This window comes from Balaenoptera acutorostrata, chromosome 1 (assembly GCF_949987535.1).
Source record: "Balaenoptera acutorostrata chromosome 1, mBalAcu1.1, whole genome shotgun sequence".
Taxonomy (NCBI): Eukaryota; Metazoa; Chordata; class Mammalia; order Artiodactyla; family Balaenopteridae; genus Balaenoptera; species Balaenoptera acutorostrata.
In genome coordinates, this window is record NC_080064.1 from 105,323,043 (window position 1) to 105,342,360 (window position 19,318).

At 41.2% G+C, this 19,318-nt stretch overlaps 1 protein-coding gene across 1 annotated transcript in view; it reads right to left on the minus strand.

Moving 5' to 3' along the window:
- Positions 1–19,318, minus strand: part of SPAG17 (sperm associated antigen 17) — a 221,396-nt gene that overhangs the window by 175,589 nt on the left and 26,489 nt on the right. The window contains exons 2-3 of the mRNA XM_057553166.1: positions 19,048–19,188; positions 18,357–18,440 (exon numbers count right to left, since the gene is read on the minus strand). Coding sequence (XP_057409149.1) covers positions 18,357–18,440; positions 19,048–19,188 — 225 coding nt within the window. The remainder of the gene's footprint in view (positions 1–18,356; positions 18,441–19,047; positions 19,189–19,318) is intronic.

The window sequence follows — 19,318 nt, forward strand, 5'->3', positions numbered from 1 at the left end:
AAATAATTCTTAACTTCTTTTAACCTCCCCACATAGTTTACCTACTTTTTCACACTGCCTCTCTCTGTTCAACCCAATATAAAGGTCCATAGTTCTTGCCATTTCTTTGGGAGTGGGGCTTCATTTCTTTACGAGGGCTCCTGTGTCAGGTAAAACCTAATGCAAATTTGCATGCTTTTCTCCTGTCCGTCTGTCCAACGTCAGTTTAATTCTTGGACCCAGCCGAGAAGAAGCCTAAAAGGGTGAAGGTAAAAAGTTACCTCCCCTGTACTTCATCTGTCTCTCGTCCCCTGGCCTGAGCTCATGTCTTAGAAACTTAGAAACTCAGGCTGGCATCCACCTTCCTTTCCTAGTCGTCTTCTCCTTCGATCCTAGACCATTCCCCTAAAATCCTGCCTCAGTCTGAGTCCAGTGACTGATACCCTGCTAGTCACTGACTGGCCTAGATACCCGAGTACGGCTGGTCCCCGAACTTCCTGCACCCCAACGCCAGACCACTAGGTGAGTCATTTGCCATTTAGTTAGAGTCTACGTTCCACTTCCTAGACTGGAGGTTGCTGGGTGCCCCACCCACACCTTCCTTCCTTTCTGGGAGAATCTGACTCTTTTTAGGCATTCACCCCTCTCCCAATTGGCTTGTGTGTCTCTGGGGACTTGCAGCTCCAGGGGTGGACCCCTTTGCACTAGAAATAATCCTTACCTCCCTGGTCCAGATGGTTCCGGATGAGCTTGTGACCCAGTTCAGGCCAGTGGGATGTGAGGAGTGGTCTCCTGGGGTTGCCGGATCCCATTTCCTCAGTCCTGACGCTTTCGGAAGAGGCTGCAGCCATCCCGCCTCCATAGGAAGCTGGAGCTGCCACACAGATGGAGGAAGGGTCGTTCCTCACAGATGCAGGAAGTGGGGCTGGAGCCTGCGGGCCAAGCTGACCCCAAAACCTGTCTAGACCTCTAGTTACACAAGCCAGTACACTCCCTTTTGTTTAAGCCAGTTTTAATTTTTTTCTGGTGAACTTAGAAGTAAGGTGACCAAGCTGGTACCCATATGGTGCGATTCATGCCTTCAAACTAATAGGGACTTTTTTAAAAAACCAGTGATTATGTGTCTTTCAGGTCAGCAGCATCAGCATCACCTGGGAACTTGTTAGTTATGCGAATTCTTGGGCTCGGCCCAGACCTGCTGCATCTGAGGCTCTGGGGGTGGGCCCAGCAGTCTGTGGTTTAACAAGCCCTCAGGTGATCCTCGTGTACTCGAGGTTTGAGAGCCACTGCTTTCTGGTTTCTTTGGTGGCCTTTCATACTAACGTATTTAACTCACATAGTATCAGCACCCCTGCGTCCCTTGTTCTTAGTAATGTGCATCTATCTTGCTTAATTTTTTATATCTATCTTTCTAAAATATAGAGTCACCAAGCTGCTCATTTCAGAGGACAGCCTGGAGTGGGATTTCTGCTAATGTCCTGCTGGGCAAAGAATGTATTCAGTGTGTCAACTGTCTCCTCTTTCCCCCTCAAAACTCTACTCCTTTGCAATTATAAAAAAGGTGTAGTGTTTCTCTAGCTTGGTTGTGGACAGTATTCTTCAAGGCTATTGCTGTCTCCTAACTTTCAATCGATTCCAAACCTGTCCCATAAAGAGGCTTGCTTTTTAAGTTTCCCATGTCCTCTGCTAATCTCTTGGACTCATAGAGGAAGCATACAGGGTACTGATGTCTCCTGGCTGGCTACTGGGAGAGCCCTTTGTGGGCAGACGGATGCTGCCTAGTTTCCCATAAGTGTTCCTCTGTGTGCCCTGTGGACCACCTGCCCCATAATCCCTGGGACCCTAGTTAAAGATACAGATTACCAGGGATCTACTCCCAGAACCACCAAATCAATCTCTGGAGGTGATGTTCTAGGAGCATAAAGTTTCAACAAGCATTCTAGAGATTCTTAAATACCCTTGAGTTTAAGAACTGGGGCAAAGGTCATTTACATATTGACCCCAGGATGACTAACCGAGGGTTTTCCCAGGGCTTGGTACTTTCAGGGCTAAAACTGAAAGCCCCTGGCACCCAGGACAGTTGGTCACCCTAAGATAGCAAGTTCTCAGGGCAAACCATTTTGAGACTGTCAGAGCTGAGGTGATAGTGTCATTAGTCTGACTTTATCCCTTGCTTTGCTTTCCCCAGTCTTTCTAGCCCATAGAACAGTTGTGTATTCCGGAAACTGAGAGTGATTGAAAGCACTCGATGGGTGTGGGGGGCCAAGAGTGGCAGGTGAGGGGACAGGGAGGGGAGAGAATTAGGGGAAACTTGACATTGAAGAGGTAAGCAGGGGTGAGACCACCAGCTGCTCAAATAACATACTACAGGAATTTGGATTTTATCTTGCAAGTGATAAGGAGACACAGAGTTTTAAGCAGGTAAGAGACATGATCAGATGTACAGAGGTCTCCTTCTGAGTCCTGGCATTTCATTTATCTTCAGTGACTGTTATTATGCAGCAAAAAACCCCAGGCTTTCTTAGATGTCTTGGTAACGCATGGCAAACCTCAAAACCCTTGAATGTGTATTTCAGGGCTTAAACTCTGTACCCTCCCCCTCCAGCTTTGTTTGACTGTCATTTGCTCCTAGCGCCAGAGGCATGTATGTTGATCAGAGGTATTCTGATTTGCTCAGAGGCTATAGACAAAGAAGTGGGCAGGCAGGCAGTACCATCTGCCTTGAAGAGCAGGGGAATGAGCAAAGCATGAACATTCTCTGGCCCTTCTCAGATCACTGTTACTTTGGCAGAACTCAACAGATTGGAGAATGTAAGTATCCTAAAGGCAAGGGCCTTCAATGGTACTTCTGTTTCTCCAGCTCTGGGAACAGTGCCTGGCACAAGTGCTCAAAAGTGAAAGAATGGATGGATGCATGAACACTGGGCAATGGAGAATGGGAGGAGGAGAATAAGTGGGGCCATTGTCCTGTTCTGGGTGGTGGCGAGGGGGAGCCAGAGTACAGATGGAGAGTTCACCTTTGGGGAGGATGGCCCCTCTCCCGGCCCCGTGAGCAGCACGTGGACACAGGTGTGGCTGCGTCTCTCCAAGTGCAGGCTTGGGAGTGCCGGGATGCTTGTTGAGAAGGTGCGTTCCTGAACTTTCCTGAAGACACACCCGATCCCCATCACTGTGGCTGGGATCTCGCATAGGCATTTTTAAATGAGCTCTGCAGGTGATTTTGAAGCTTGCCACTTTGAGGACCACTGACACAAGAGGCAAGAAGAGGTTTAGCAGTCGGAAGGGCTCACACCAAAGGCCTTCCTGCAACAACCCTTCCCAGATTCCCCTGTCTGAGACAATTCTCCCTGGTCCCGCTCCCCGGCCCTTGTTCATATTTCCATCCAGTCCCCTCCTGCAGGTGCGCCTGTATTAGCAGCCTTGCACGTGTGTCCTTTACCTGCAGGGCACCTTGAGCTTGGCAGGGCCCCCACTGATGGCTTCTTCCTTTTTGTAACCCTCACAGCATCTAAAATCTGCTTTGAAATCAAAGCAAATATTCCTCATTCTGAATTTAGACAACAGCGGGTCCCCTCCCATTATCACAAGAAATCCGAAAACAAACTTACATAATCATTTCACTTTCATGAATTCTGTAATCACAAAACACAGCCAATAAAAATACGATTATGGGGCTTCCCTGGTGGCACAGTGGTTGAGAATCTGCCTGCCAATGCAGGGGACACGGGTTCGAGCCCTGGTCTGGGAAGATCCCACATGCCGCGGAGCAACTAGGCCCGTGAGCCACAACTACTGAGCCTGCGCGTCTGGAGCCTGTGCTCCGCAACAAGAGAGGTCGCGATAGTGAGAGGCCCGCGCACCGCGATGAAGAGTGGCCCCCACTTGCCGCAACTGGAGAGGGCCCTCGCGCAGAAACGAAGACCCAACACAGCCATAAATAAATAAATAAAATTAAAAAAATATATATGATTAAATGTTTAACCCTACAATTTTTGCTTATTAAATTGACTAAGATAAAAAATACAATGTTGAAGAGGGTGTGGTTAAATTGGAACTGTTAGAAGGAATGTAAATTGGCACAAATTATCTCGAATGCATTTTGACAATGTATGTCAAGAGCTTTACAAAGATGTATATACTTTGACTCAGTAATTACACTTCTTGAAATTTTTCATAAGGAAACAATCAGGGTCCTCACTATTGGTAAACAGTCTAAATTTAGCAAAAGGGGGAGTGGTTAAATGAATTATTGAATAGAGACATGCTTTCTATTATATAGACACTGTATATGGATTTAGAAAAAGGCTAATGTCATAATATATGAAAAGAATATGATAGAAAGTATATATAGTTCCTATTTTTTAAAAAGAAGCATGCATCTCTGAATGGTGGAATAGTCTACAGATACTTAAGCGCCTACTACTATATGGGCTATGCTCTTTCTACATTTCCCAAATTTTCTACAATTAACATTTACTGTATTGCTTTTTTAATAAAACAGCTAATAAATGAAATATACAATGTAAATGCTATATAGCAATGGACTGTTTTTAATAGTGCCACCCTTCCATCCTCCTGCAGAATTTTTCCTGCACGCTGATTCTAATATCTTCACCTCTCATATTACTTTCCAGCTCAGAATTCCTCAATGGATCCCATACCGAAAGGATAAAGTGTTCACTCCTTAGCAGGGCACACCAAGCCCTTTATGACCTAGTCTTGACACACTTGTCTGGCCTCGTTCCTAGCTGCTCCTTCCACTTTCCCTCCTATCCTTCAGGGATGCCCACTATTTGGAATTTCTTGGTTATGCCGTGCTGTCTATGTCTGCCTGATTTTGCCTGGGCTGATTCCTCTGCCTAGAATTCCCCCTCCTCCTTCCTTACTTCATAAATTTCCCATTCAGCTTTCTAGCCATTTTCCTAAAACCTTTCCCTCAAAACTTTAGAGAGATTTAGGCATTGCTCTGTGCATTCAATGTACCCTTAACAACGTTGTTGTTATCACATGGTAATAAACTGCTCATTTCCATATCTGTCTTTTAGGTTGAAGGCTGGAATTAACTTTATGATGGGCACATGGTAAACAACCAATACACTACATGCTGAATGAAAGAATCAGCACACAAATCACAAAGCCCTTCACAAACATCGTGCAGGTTGTCCCTTGTAAAAGGGTACCCTGTGACGGCCAGCCAGCCCTCCTCTTGCGAAGCCAGTGTGCTCAGAGGCTGGGAAAACACTTGGCACTAGCTCACTAATTGAGAAAGTGACTGGTGTCAGGGGAAGTGCCTGATGTACCAGAGACTCATTCCACAGACCCATTGCACAAACATTTATTGCGTCCAGCCAAAGTGCAAGAATCAGTGGATCCGGTCTCCAAATGCACCCCTGGGCATGAGCAAGACTATCCACCAAGAGGGGGGAAAATATTAGAACCCCTGATTGCATTTGCCTTTATTTTGTCCTTTTTAGTTCTTAATTTTGAGGATGTTCCATGATATTTGTAATATGTTCATATACACACGCACAATGTACATGGAACAAACACTTAATTTTTTTTTTGAACTGATGGGATATGTGATCAAAATAACTTGGGATTGCTAGCCTAGAGCGCTGGGGTTTTAGTGATGAATACCACATGTCCTCTAATGCTCATGCCGTTCACTACAAAGTAGGGGGAGGCAGATACAAACAAATAACCACAATATAACACAGCAAGATGAACTTTGCCTGCGGGAATCCAAGAAGATTTCACAAAAGAGATGGCATTTGAACAGGGTTATTTGGCTGCTAAATGGGAGCATATAAGTCTAAATTTTACATAATTCTATTTAACTCGGTGCACTTTGCACTTACTGAGGAAGGAGTATAAAGTGAATGAAGTGCAAAATGGCTAAAAAGGGATGAGCTAGAGCCGCTACAAAACTGTGGCTTCATCACCTAAAGGGATGGAGATGTGTGGGTGTTTGCTTACGGTGCAAGGTAGACGTGATTTGATACAGAAATGTTAGATTTACAGTCACTTCATCATTCTTGATCAAGTTCTACCCCAACCTTTTATCTCCTCAAAAAAACCCCAGGTCTCAAGGGCTCTAGAGAAAATCCTAAGTTAATATCTTCCAATTTGTATTTGTATTTTCCCTATCTAATTTGGTTTATTTATATTACAATTTTTGCAGAGGGGTCAGGTGTTCTAAGTGGGGAATGTCTTTAGCCCTGGGAATGATGTGAATGACTGATAAAGTCTAATCCAAAGTCTGAGGCCAAATGTGTGCCTGCAGAAGCCTGTGTTTGACACAGTTCTTTTAGAAACTTAAAGACCAGGGGAAACACTTCCTCGGTAACAGCACCAGAGAAAACTCCCAGAGAGTTTGCTCCTTTGTTTAGGTGAATTACTAAGCAGGTTAAACTTAACTGTCAGCTCCTTGACTGTAGGGACTGTGTCTCAAAGAGCTTGAAGTAACAGGGTGAAGCCTGAATTTGGAGCCTGCGTTCCAACATGGGGCTCTGACATTACCAGCTGTGGGCGCAAGGGAAGTCACTTAACCTCTTCGAGACTCTTTGCTTGTTTGCTACATGAGAATAATAAGATGTAAGTCAGCTTCACAAGGTTGTTGGGATCAAATCTACATTGTGTGTGAAAAGTATTTTATACTCTAAAAGGCATCTTCCAAATGTGAGTTGTTGTTACTATTCTTGTTAATAAAGTCCCAGCAAAAAGCATTGCCTGTTTGAGAAAATGTCACATTCCATAAAATACTGATTCAAAAAAGACTGACTGAGTGAATGAATGTGGAAGAGGTTTAGTTTCAAGAAACTCACTCAATGGTGATGCAGAAATTGCTTCTGGGGACTCGCATTGTTACCCCGCGCCTTGGATCTTGCTAACTCCTTCCCCTACTCTCCCTGTCCAAATGAACATTCCCTCCAAGGTCCAGCTTTTATTTCTGATAAATAAATGCATGCTGATAGGATAACGGTATAATGGGTTAGCATTCTGAAAATGCCGTTTCATTTCATCTGAACCAGGGTTTTACTGACCCTGCGCCTGAACCCAGGCCTTGCGGGGGCTATTTTTGGACAGGCAGAACTTCCAGCACCTCTTAAATCACATCTCACGGCAACTGCCCTCTCCACCTACACACAGGGTGGGCCTGCATACATAAAACAGGACACTAAAACCTCTTTCTCCCATCTGATGACTAATCTTCGTCTCTGCTTTCGGAAAGGGAAAGCACCATACGTAGACTTGACCAATCCAATACATTTTCCTTTGCTTGCTCCAGAAAGAGGAGAAAGAGTATGTATGTGTGTGTGTGTGTTTGTGTGTGTGTGTGTGTTCCTCCAATGACTGAGGAATCCTGAAATGAACCTCTATAAGAAACCCCTGACAGTGTTCTGTGGATGGTTTTGCACATGGAATTGAAACAAGTTGGCAGGAAGAAGAATTCTTTCTGCATAATTCAAAGCAGACATTTTACTAGGGGAAAAGCAAATCAGAAATTTGCTGTCAGTCCTTGAAATTTTATTAGTTACAAAAAGTAATATATTAGCCCCTTGCATTAAATCCAGATAGGATCTACCTTTTTTTTTTTCCCCCTCTCAATGATATTCCTAAAATGAATCTTGGAGAATGTACTACAAGACTAGCTCCTCATAAATTCGTAGGCCTCAGCAGTGGTGGCCTGTGACTGTGTTACATGTTATTAGCTTCTCCTCTGCTTCTCTGCAGCTCCAGCGACAAAGGATAATATTATAAGACTTGAGAATAACTGAACTAATTACATGTTCCTTCCGATGAAGAGGATAATCTAATTAAATATTTCCCCATGAGTGAGTGAGCCCCGGGTGAGTTTATCTTTTTCATATCAATTCTTGATCAAGGCTAACATGGATAATCATAAACTTGTCCGTTTGGGAATGTTTGACGTAGTACAGGGTAATCTGCAGGGCATCCTGTTGGCCTTGCTCACTATCAGCACTCCACAGATTTCAAATGGTTATGAGCACTGTAATCCAAATAAGTATGAAGCCGAAAGATGCAATTTTAAAGGAAGGGGTTTATTGAACAATTTCACTTTTTCTGGGTAAGAATTTTTGTAGGACCGGTTTTCTATTTTTCAAACCTCTAAACTTGCAATGATATATTTTAATATATTTTGGAAGCAATATAGAGATCATATCTCAGTTAACTTACATTATCAGGCTACTTAATTGGGTTTGAGGGGTTTTTCGGCCAGTCAAGTTTGTGAAATAGAAAAATGGATGGACTTCAATACATAAATATCTATCTGAAATTCACTTATTCAAATTAATATTGTGTGAATTAATATGCACAGTAGCTTTTCAGTAACTATAAATGAATTTCTATCTAATAGTCAATTCTCTCACCTTTAGTTTGGTATTTCTTCTTCCTTTCCTTGCTACCAAAGGTGGAGGAATGAGTTAGAATTTCAGAAATAGAGGTCACGCTAAAAATATGTAGAAGCATGAAAATTGTTACCATACTTCAATGCCAGCTACACATTCTCTCCCTCTCAGGAAGCAAGGCCATCTATGTCTTTGTTGCATCTCTGACTGTTTTGGTGACGGCTCTGCCCCGCCCTCTCTCCTCTTTCCAACATACCCTGTCTGGGGACCATTACCCTTTTGGCTGAAAGTTGTGAACAATACGTGAGGTCAGCCACAGGGCTCAATGAAGAACAGACTCAATTATAACCAAGGATTAAATCTATAACTTTTACATCAGACTTGCTACAAAGTATTAAAATGTCATGAAATAGCAGGAAACAAACATATTATTTACAACATGATGGACTACCAGCTCTTGAGGGCAGAGACCAGGTCTAACTGAATCTTGTGCCCGCTCTCCAGCCTGTAATAGAAACTCTGTAAACATCTGCTGAGTGAGGACTGAACTAGGATGAGTGTCTACAATACCCTTTACTCCAGGGAGATGCAAAAGGAAGATAACACAAAATAGGTTTAGAGGACTCTAAGGTATTGGTTTTTCAAACTTTTTCGGACCTATATTTACAGCAAAAACTGTTTACATCACAAACCACACACATACACACACAGTTGCCACCAACTAAATATCTGTGTAAATCACTGGGTTGTAACCCACAATTAGAAAACCACCATATGGGATACGGAACCAAAGAAAGAGAAAAAAGAAGGGACCAAAACTGCTAGTACCCAGGAAATATTACTGAACTATCATTGTTGAAATGGTCCAATGTGTCCTGCTTGTGGTCTTTACCAGTAACTCTCACTAGTCCTTCATTAATAAATTAGTTTTTTCAGACAGCAAACACCTCTTCAATACTTATTATGTACCAGCACCACACCAGGCACGTAAAGATACAAAAAATGAAAAAGACTAAAAAAATCTGACTTCCGGGCTTCCCTGGTGGCGCAGTGGTTGAGAATCTGCCTGCCAATGCGGGGGACACAGGTTCGAGCCCTGGTCTGGGAAGATCCCACGAGCCGCGGAGCAACTAGGCCCGTGAGCCACAACTACTGAGCCTGCGCGTCTGGAGCCTGTGCTCCGCGACAAGAGAGGCCGCGATAGTGAGATGCCCACGCACCGCGATGAAGAGTGGCCCCCGCTCGCCACAACTGGAGAAAGCCCTCGCACAGAAACGAAGACCCAACACAGCAATAAATAAATAAATAAATAAATAAATAAATAAATAAAATTAAAAAAAAAAATCTGACTTCCTTTTTTGACATCTCTCCTCTTAGAATATCTCTCAGACGTATCAAATTTAACCCAGGCCAAACTGTACTTCCACATTGCCCCCAAATTTAATCTTCTTCAGTTTTTTCTATTGGAAGATATTTTTACTCAGTTTCTCAAGTCAGAACTTTGGAATCACTCCTGAAACTCACTTCTTCTCCCTCACCCCTCACATCTCACTGTGGCATCATTATGCTGATTCTTCCTCCTTAATATACTCTGAATCTGCCTGCTCTCTCCATCTCCACCTGGGTACCCCAATGACCTCCTAACCGGTCTCCTCACTTCCATGTTTATCTCATGACCCCATCCCAATTTATATTTCACTCTGAAGTAGGAAAATATTCTGAAAAAGAACTCAGATTGTGTCACTTTCCCCTTTAAAAGCCTTGATGGCTTCCTATTTCCTAGGAAGTAAAAATGCAAACTCTTTCTTAACAAGGACATACTAGTTCCTGCAGATCTGGCCTCTGTCCTCTGTCTCACACTCTCTCTCTAATTAAATTCTAGGCACATTGGCCTTTTCCATTCCTCTGAGAGGTTGACATCTTTCCCTCCCGCCTCAGACTCTTTGCACGTGCTGTTCCCTCTGCCTGAATATTTTCCCCACTCTTCTCACTTGGCCTTTTTTTCATCTTTCAGTTTATCTCCAAACACTCAGTTTAAAGTATTTTCCGATGTAATTCCTTCTGATTTAAAGCAATCGTCACAATTTTAACTGTGTATATATTTGTTTGCGTCTCTGATTTTTGCTTAATGTCTGTCTGCCTTCCCCATTCAAATATAAGCTCTGTGAGGGCAGGAAATTATATCTGTTTTATACACTAAGATAAACTCAACCATAGATTTGGTACATGATAGACATTCAAATATTTGTGCAATGCATGAAAGTGAAACATTTCTTAAACCTTAGTTATTGTCACTTGATCATTTAGCCAAAGCCGTGTATCTGTGCATCGATGACTGAATAGATAAACAAAATGTCATAGACACATACAATGGAATATTACTCAGCCTTGAAAAAGAAGGAAATTCTGACGTATGCTACAATGTGGATAAACCTTGAAGACATTATGCTTAGTGAAATAAGCTAGTCACTAGAGGACAAATACTGTACGATTCCACCTATATGAGGTACCTAGAATTGTTTAATTGTTAGAAACAGAAGGTAGAATGATTGTCAGGGCTGGGGGCAGGGAATGAGGAGTTGTTTACTGAATACAGAGTTTTAGTTTTGTAAGATAAAAAAAGTTGGGAAGGTTTGCTGCACAACAATGTGAATATATTTAACACTATGGAACAGTATGCTTAGAAATAGTTAAGACTGTACATTTTATGTATTTTTTTTACCACAATAAAAAATTAAAAATAAAAAACCCTGCTCATAGATGTTTCTTTTCTTTCCTGCTTTTTAAAATACAAAACTGTAACAATCACTGAGACTGAGAATAGAAATTTAAAAAATAACATTAATTATAATAGCTAAACCTTATTGGACACTTACTCTAGGTCAAGAACTATGCTAAGTATTTTATATTTACTGTTTCATTTAATCATCATTACAGCTTTATGAAGTAGATAGTATTATCAACGCTGAGTTTACAAAGAACTGAAGTACAGCAGAGTTATGTAACTTGTCCAAGATTACATAGCTAGTAAGTAGTAGAATCAGCATATAGCCCAGGCAGTCTGGTTTGGATCAGTGCATCTAACTCCTGGGTCTAGGTCTCATCAAACTAGCAGAAGGCACTCTGAAAGACTCGGTCACCTTAACCATATAAATCTTAACTCTAAGAATTAAAAATTCCTGTTGATCCAAACATTTGAGCAGAAGCCACTCATGAACATGGCTCAAAAATAACTAAAATTGTTTGACACCTTCATTATCTGCTGATATACCTTCACTGTTTTCGCCTGAGTAGTAGGAAAAGTAATAACCATATCACAGAACTACTGAGAGATTTCCAGCTTAATTCTAATTACTAACAGTAGCTTGTATTCAAGAAATGTGAAACCACAACCACCGCTTGTAGAATCTAAACTATTCTAAATTTTTGTGTAAAGACAAGGAGAAGGAACAAAGGCTTCCAAATCAACCAGTTACTTAAACTTCCTGAGCTTCACTTTCATCATTTGTTAATTATCTCCTGGCAAGTTGTTGAGAAGATTAGGTTAGCTAATATATACGAGGCACCCAGCACACAAAACTTGGAATAAACTAAGTGTTCAATGAATGGTAACTATTATTACCATATATAAAGGGGGGTTAGTCACAGTCTTAGATACAGGAATAAGATGAGATCGTCTTCATGATTCTTTCTCCAGTATCCTTCCAATCATGGTGGGAGTGTAGTGTAACATGTTGGAGAGGCTCCAAACCCGACCCAGTTAAGACAGTGCTGGCCACTCTTCACTAGCTGAACCTTGCTTTATTCTTGTGGCTGCTCCTCCACTGATATCTGTGTATCCTGGAATTCTTGACTAGATTCCTGCCTTGCCCAGCAGTTCTCCCACTGGTCAAAGGTCCTAGCCAGCACCCCAATCCTTGCACAGTGTGCATTTCGTGCTGATGAATCCCAGGGTCCTCAGCTTCAGGTACCATTCTTCCCCAGTGACTACTGGCCTCCCCCTGGACTGTTGACTATTTGCCACGTGGGCTTGGCCAGCCGCCTGTGCCTCAGGGTGGAAAAGAGCTGGGGGCACGATTTGGATGTCTCTGAATGCCTTTGCTTGAGTTGTGCTTTTCTCTGAAAACAGAACTCCAGGTTTCTGACATGAGAAGCAAACATACTTCACCCCAGGAGCCCTGACCTTCTGCTCCTCAGTGACTAGCTTGGCCTTACTTTCTCTGCTGGGCTGCTCAGGCCTCCTCCAGAAAGAGGAGGCTCAGGGTTGATAACCCATCTGACTGCTCTTTTTCCCATTTCGACAAAATTCATTCGCTTGCAACTCTTCATAACCCTTTATAAACATTTCTAGCACTGTGATTTCTCCTCGTTTTTCCTTCTTTGGGTGAGAAATGCCTCCAAGGCCCAGCTTTTGACACAACAACTCCCAGATTGTTTTTATAGTCCCAACGTAGTACTTCTTTGTTACAGCTCAATATTCCTAAATTTTGTTCCAAGTCATTATTTTACATTTATAAATATCAGGTTGTATTAATTGGTTCCAGCTTTAAAAATGTTCCATCAGAGGTTATTTTCTTCTATTTTGATAGTGGTTTCTAAACCTGGAGCGCCAAGGCCCTGATGTGGGCCATGTTCTGCAAGCATCCCTGAAGGACTGATGTGGAACAGAAAAGATACTCAGACCCTGGGCCTCGCTGTGTTCTTTGAAGACTGTACTGGCCATAATAGCTTCAAAGAATTTCAACAAGTTCCTAAGACATGACCTTCCCTTTCCGAAAACCACGTTGGCCAGGCTTGTCTTAATCAAGCTGTGCTTTTCTAAGCATCCTTTTACTTGATCTCCTGCAGCAGTTTTTAATACTTTCCCTACAAGTGAAGTTAAACTAACTGGTCTGTAATTTCCTGGTGTGTCCCTAAGCTCTATGAAATAACGGCATTAGGTTGGCTACCTTCCAATTCTTCCTGACTTTTTTTGTTTTGTTTTAAAACGCAGGACTGAAAAGGCCAGAGAATGCTTCCTGTCTCGCTTTCCCTTCGTTCCTTCCATGACATACTGCTCTTTCTGTTCCCAGTAGATCTGCCATTTTAATAACTTCAAACCTCTTAAATGTGTTCACTTATTATTCGTTCCTATCTCTGAAGCATGAGCTTTCCATTCTTCATTTTGACAAGGGCCACCCCCAAAAATAAGGGTTTACAATTCTACTGAATAGATTATTAATTTGAGGCACTGTTTAAGAAATGTTTCATATTAGGAATCTGGAAACGGGAGGCAACTAGATAATAATTAAGTCTGTGTTCTTACTTGTGAGTTATTATAAACACATTTTGGGGAAAGAGCTGAGAAATATGTCTATACACCCAGGAATAGGAACCAAAAATGGAACTATTATATCTGGGAATTCTAATCCAAAGTACTAGCAAAGTGTTTTAAAAATGTGGTGAAACTAATTTGATCAGAAGATATAAAATTTGCATCTTATAGCTGTTTTAACTGCATTTGGTTTATTACTCTCATATCTAATACCATAAAAGTCTTTCCACTTTTAATAATCTCCCAGAATTATCTCCCAATGGAAAAGCCCATTTTAATACAATATTTTAATATTTAAATAAAAAGTTTTATTTTTTACTGAGAGGAGCAAAGAGGAAAATTAATAATTATTTGTATTTGTAAAATTGCAATGTATCACATAATCTTTAGGATTGTCCAAGTTCTTTATTGGATAGAATTGACTATTCTTTGAAGTAAGTGAGACATAAAAGAGAACATAAAAAACTTTCTTCTTTAAAGATGATTTTTGTTTCAGCAGACTATTGGGTTTTGTTTGTATAGTGACCCAATTTGTCTTTTCTGAATAAGTCACAGACAGGCACATAAACCACAGCCTATGTGCGGATAGAGGCCCATTTCCCGATAGGGAGGCATGACGATCACCCTTATGGAATGAGAACTACGCAGTGGAATATATAACTTTTAAGATTGTAGACTCTGATTTCAGATAAGTTGGATAAACAACCCCCTTGCCCAGCTGGTAGTTTTTTCTTTCTAATTTATCAAAACTACAATGTCAAAGTCTGAAAATTTTACATCTCTCATAGCGCTCACATACCATGTATCAGATTTAACCATAAGAGGGATAATCTTTGCATGTATGATATACTTAGACCTCTCTCATAGGTAACAGTTCAGTTGGCTTTGAATGACCATTAATATTTTCCTTTTTGGTTTTGGTCAGGACTGAGTATACCTGCAAATGAACAGGTCAGATTCTCTATGTGGACCATAAAGCACACACAAAAATATTTGTGCATATTTAGTTAATTAATTAAAGTGCAGCCATGACTCTTAAAGCATGGATTTTTTTCCAGTGTTTGAAATGTTTTCTCATAGATTTCCACCTTTAGGATCTTAAAGTTGTAATTAAGATACGTACAGGGTTTACCTTTCCTATTTCGTATATATTGTACCATGTAACTACAAATTTCGTACATATGTGTTCAGTCTTCTCTCCCACTCCTATGCCTTTGCTTGAGCTGTTCCCTTCTCAGAGGATGTGCCTCCTCCCGCATTTGAAAGTCAAGACCTATCCATCCAAAGGGGGGACAGCTTTGAGCCCAGTGAAAGAGTACTGGGTTTGTGGTAAAGCGGAAACATCTGAGGCTAGGTATTTAACTATGGTTAAATCCGAGTTCTTCAGTTTTCTAATTAGCAAGCTTCCTACCTTCTCTATGCCTCCATCTTCCCCTGTGTAAGATGGGGATATATACATTTCCTTTTAGAACTGTGATATGGGTCAATTGGGATAACATGTTTAAAAGATCAAACTTGTCAGCTTCCCTTCTTTTCCAATGCCACCTTCTCCGCAAAGCTCCTCTAGATCTCACCCTTCCCCAACCCACCCAGGCTAACAGTAACCTCACCTTCCTTTAAATGTCCAGAACACTCCACCTCTCCCTCATAGACTTCCCTGACTATTTTCTGCATTGTTACTCAATTTAACAAACATTTATTGAACACCTACTATGTGTCAGGCATATATATATCTCTTTTTCTTTTTTTTCCTAACTAGTCCTTAAGCTTCTTGAGGTTAAAGTCTTTATAATATTCATATTCCCCTCCCTCCATTGTCTAGATAGTGTTTGACACCTAGTGCTTGAACAAGAATGTACTGGTTAATTGTTTGGTATCTGGTAAAACTGGTCACTAATAATTCAGGCAACATCTGTATATCCATTCTCATATGTGTACACTTCTTCAAATAGGATTGCATGGTGAAAATTATGCTTATAAGTAATGCCAGTGTATGGGATCATAATCATATTCATCCTCATTAAATGCTACTACTATACCTACTACTACACTACTACTATTACTATAAGAAAAATAAAGTGATAGCTAATATTCCTGAGACAATAGGCAAAGGGGAAACTTCTCTTCCCATTCCCACATAGGTCCTTGGAGTAGTTCCTGCTAGAGCAAAACTTGTTTCCAAAAAAAGAAGGTGAAGGAACACATGGGTAGCTATGTCTCTGTGGAATCACATTAGCACAAATCTAAGCAGGTTTTCAAAGAACTGTGGTTTATAAATAAATATTCTCTCATATATACAATACCATGGCTAGATGAAATTCTAAAGTTTCAGGGGAAATTACACAATTTCAAAACGAGGCTGTGTGTACACAGGACCAAGCCATCCAAATGAAAGCTTGAGCAAATCACTGTGGAATGTGGTCTTTGCTAGCCCAGACATTTCAAGTCGTTATTGGAAATATGTAATGCGGTTCTGACACTCTTTTACTACTCATGGATCAACTGCGCTAGAATGAAGTTTCACTCGAATTCTCTGCTCCTAATCGACCGCAGGCTGGGAAACCAGAAAGCCAAATTGGTTAGAACTGTGTTTAAAGTAAGAACGATGAGGCTCTGATCTAAGGCCAATGAGAGTATCCTACAAATAGAAGTCAACGTAAGTGCGCGGCCTTTGTAATATCTATTTTGAGTTCTCCTTCCTCCAAAATGGAGATCTAAAAGGAAACAGAACTCTATGAATTTCCCATGTAACATAAGTAATTTTGTTGGATTCTCTTTTCTCCCTCCATCGCAGAGTTTCCTTTGAGAAGGAAAATATAAGACTTCCTAAACAGGCATCTGAGGAATTCACCTATGGCCACTGTCCTAGTTGCTACAGACCATGCAAGATTTGAAGCAGAAATAGAGTCAAGAGCTGGCTGTCTGCATGCCTGGAAAGTCCAGAGGTCCCCAAAGAGTTTGGCTTGTGGGTCTCTTTCATGGCCACACTCCTAACTGCCTTGGGGCTCTCAGTAGGCACTGCTTGTAGCTTTTCACTTCTCTTGGGAAGAGGGACAAAAACGGGTCCTAAGTGTGCAGGGACTGAGGTTGGATATGTGCCCTTCTTCTCCAGATGCGCATTCTGGCCTTGGCTGATGCTGCCCAGGAACCCAAATTTGTTTTATGTTTTTGATCCATTTTTGCTACAGTGATTGACATGAATGCACGTCTGGTGCACCCCAGGTCCATCTCTGTGGTGCTCCTGCTGCCTTCCCTTTTCTTCTGGAACCATTCAGAAAAGGGTATGTGAGCGGGTGTGGGAGGCTTATTGCCCAAATGCTCCACTGGAAGAATGCAGGGGAGCCAGATGTGAAATGGACCTCCCCTGAGTGAAGGCTACGAGGAGTCACAGCACATATTGGAGAGGAATGGCTTTCTAATCGAACTCTGGATTTGTAACATCGGGCTATCCCACATCCAAGTCAAAATGCCTGTCCACATCAGACGTCAAAACTGGCCCGTTATCATCTCTGATTTTCACTGAGCAACTCTGAAGAAGAAAGAGTCCTTTGGAGGCGGGGGCTAATTGATCCCAGGCCTGAGAATTGGACATGGATTTCTATGGCTACTTCAGAAGAAAACTTCCAATATTTTAAATCCAGGTACCACATAATGTTTCAACTGGGGCATGCACATGCAGGACATCATAACAAAAGCTAGAAGGCTCATTATTTGACTTCATCAGTGCAGAATGAGTTTGCCATGATAGCGAGAGTAGTGTAGCAAGAGTTAATGCTATAAAATCCACAGTATTGGCAATTGTAAATAAGTCCAATGGAACTTGTTCAGATAGTACTCAGGCAACACTACAGAGTCCATTATGAAATCACCCAAGAACCGAGACACATAAAAACTTTATTAGTTATCACTGAAATAAAGTACAAACAAGTTCGTCTTGAAAGATCCCAAAATCTTTATGCTTTCGGTCTGCAGAGTCATAAAATAGTGCCTGACAAATTTTAAGTGATATTCTAATTAATCACTGGATTTTTATAGTTTCTTGTAAGCTGTAAATTGGATATGAACAAGACAGGGTAAGAGGAAAGCCCCTGTACTGAGCCTGAGTTCTAAGTCCTTTGCACGAACCCACTGGTCAGCCAGGCCAGACTTTTGCATCTGCTAGAAACGGAATGGACCATTAATCTGAAGATTATCCTTACTTTCACACTGATTAAAGTAGAATGTAAAATGGACACAAAGTTCACAAAAGGATGGAAAATTATTCCAGTTGTTTCTCTGTCATGTGCAGGAAGCACCTTCTGGGGCATTTTTACATTGTTTCTTTGGTAAAACTAACACTTTGTAATACACTAATAACACAACCCCCTTTAATACCATCACATACTCAGTAATTACCATGAAAAAGTATGATCCAACACTTTCGTATACACACATTTCTGATTTATATTCTTCAACTGGATACAGTGACAGTGTAGACAATCTGGGGCAATTTTGGTCCTAAAGGGGGATTTTGTTAAAAGGGAAGCAGATTTTTTACACGCTCACCATCAGGAACAAACAGCTCCAACAATGAGTGGGGATTTGCTTTCAAAGAATGAATTAAATTTTTTAAAAAGTGACTATAAAATTATTACTTCAAGTCTTGTTTTCTAAAAATTACAAAAATCTCTTCAATCAATACGTTCACCTACCTCATAATATAAGGGTGCACTACCGCCTACAGGTTTCTTTGCCTTTTTAGATGTACTTCCAAAAAGTGCACTTGTTCCATTGATCTGTAAGAAAATTCATCTATAATGAAAAAGAAAGGCTTTCTTAAAGAATCCTTAGATATATGTAACTTTCAAATACCTCGGTGACTTGAGGGGTTGGGGAACCTAGCAAGGAAGAGATAGTCATCAATTAGTTCAAATATTTACAGTCACTTTGGCAAGCTGTTAGTAATTACATGAGGATGTACCATCTGACAGAACTTCTCTGTGTCATCATTGCCCTCTAACCTCTGACAGCTAGGATTCTCTGGAGGCTTCATTCTTCCAGTTAGTTATGGGCTTCCTTGGAATATTAAATCATTTTTTTTCTTTTATTGTTATTGAGTCTTTTATTAAATAATTCCTCACAGAGCCTAGCATGGAGCCTAGTATGACCTCAGACATTTTTGTTGAATGAATGAATGTTGAAAGGGCAACATTCACCGACAAAAAAATAATCTTTCCAGATTACATGATTCAAATTTATTCTAGCTAAGTGCTTGTGCAAAGTAATGCACCAAAACTTGCCAAACAGCCCAAGAATATGATAGTTTTATTTATTTCATTATTTTATTCTATTATTTTAAGAAGAAAGTCTCCAAGGGGCTTAGGGGTGGGAAGAGACAGGTACCTGCTGGAGAATGTCTTGCCAGGAAACCAGACTGAAGGGTCTGCGCTGAGGAACTTGGACAGCGAGGGTGAGGGCTCGAATGAGAAGTTCGTCCTCAACTCGGTTTCCAACGACAAAAGCGATGGAGCTCTTCCAGTCATTCTGTGACAAAATCAGAAGGCATTAGATTCTAAGTACTCCTGGCTAGGTAATTTTGTATCAAAGGCTTCCATTGAAGAGCAGGATAATTGTCCTGTAAACCTTACTTTAAAGACAGAGTGGACCTTAGAGT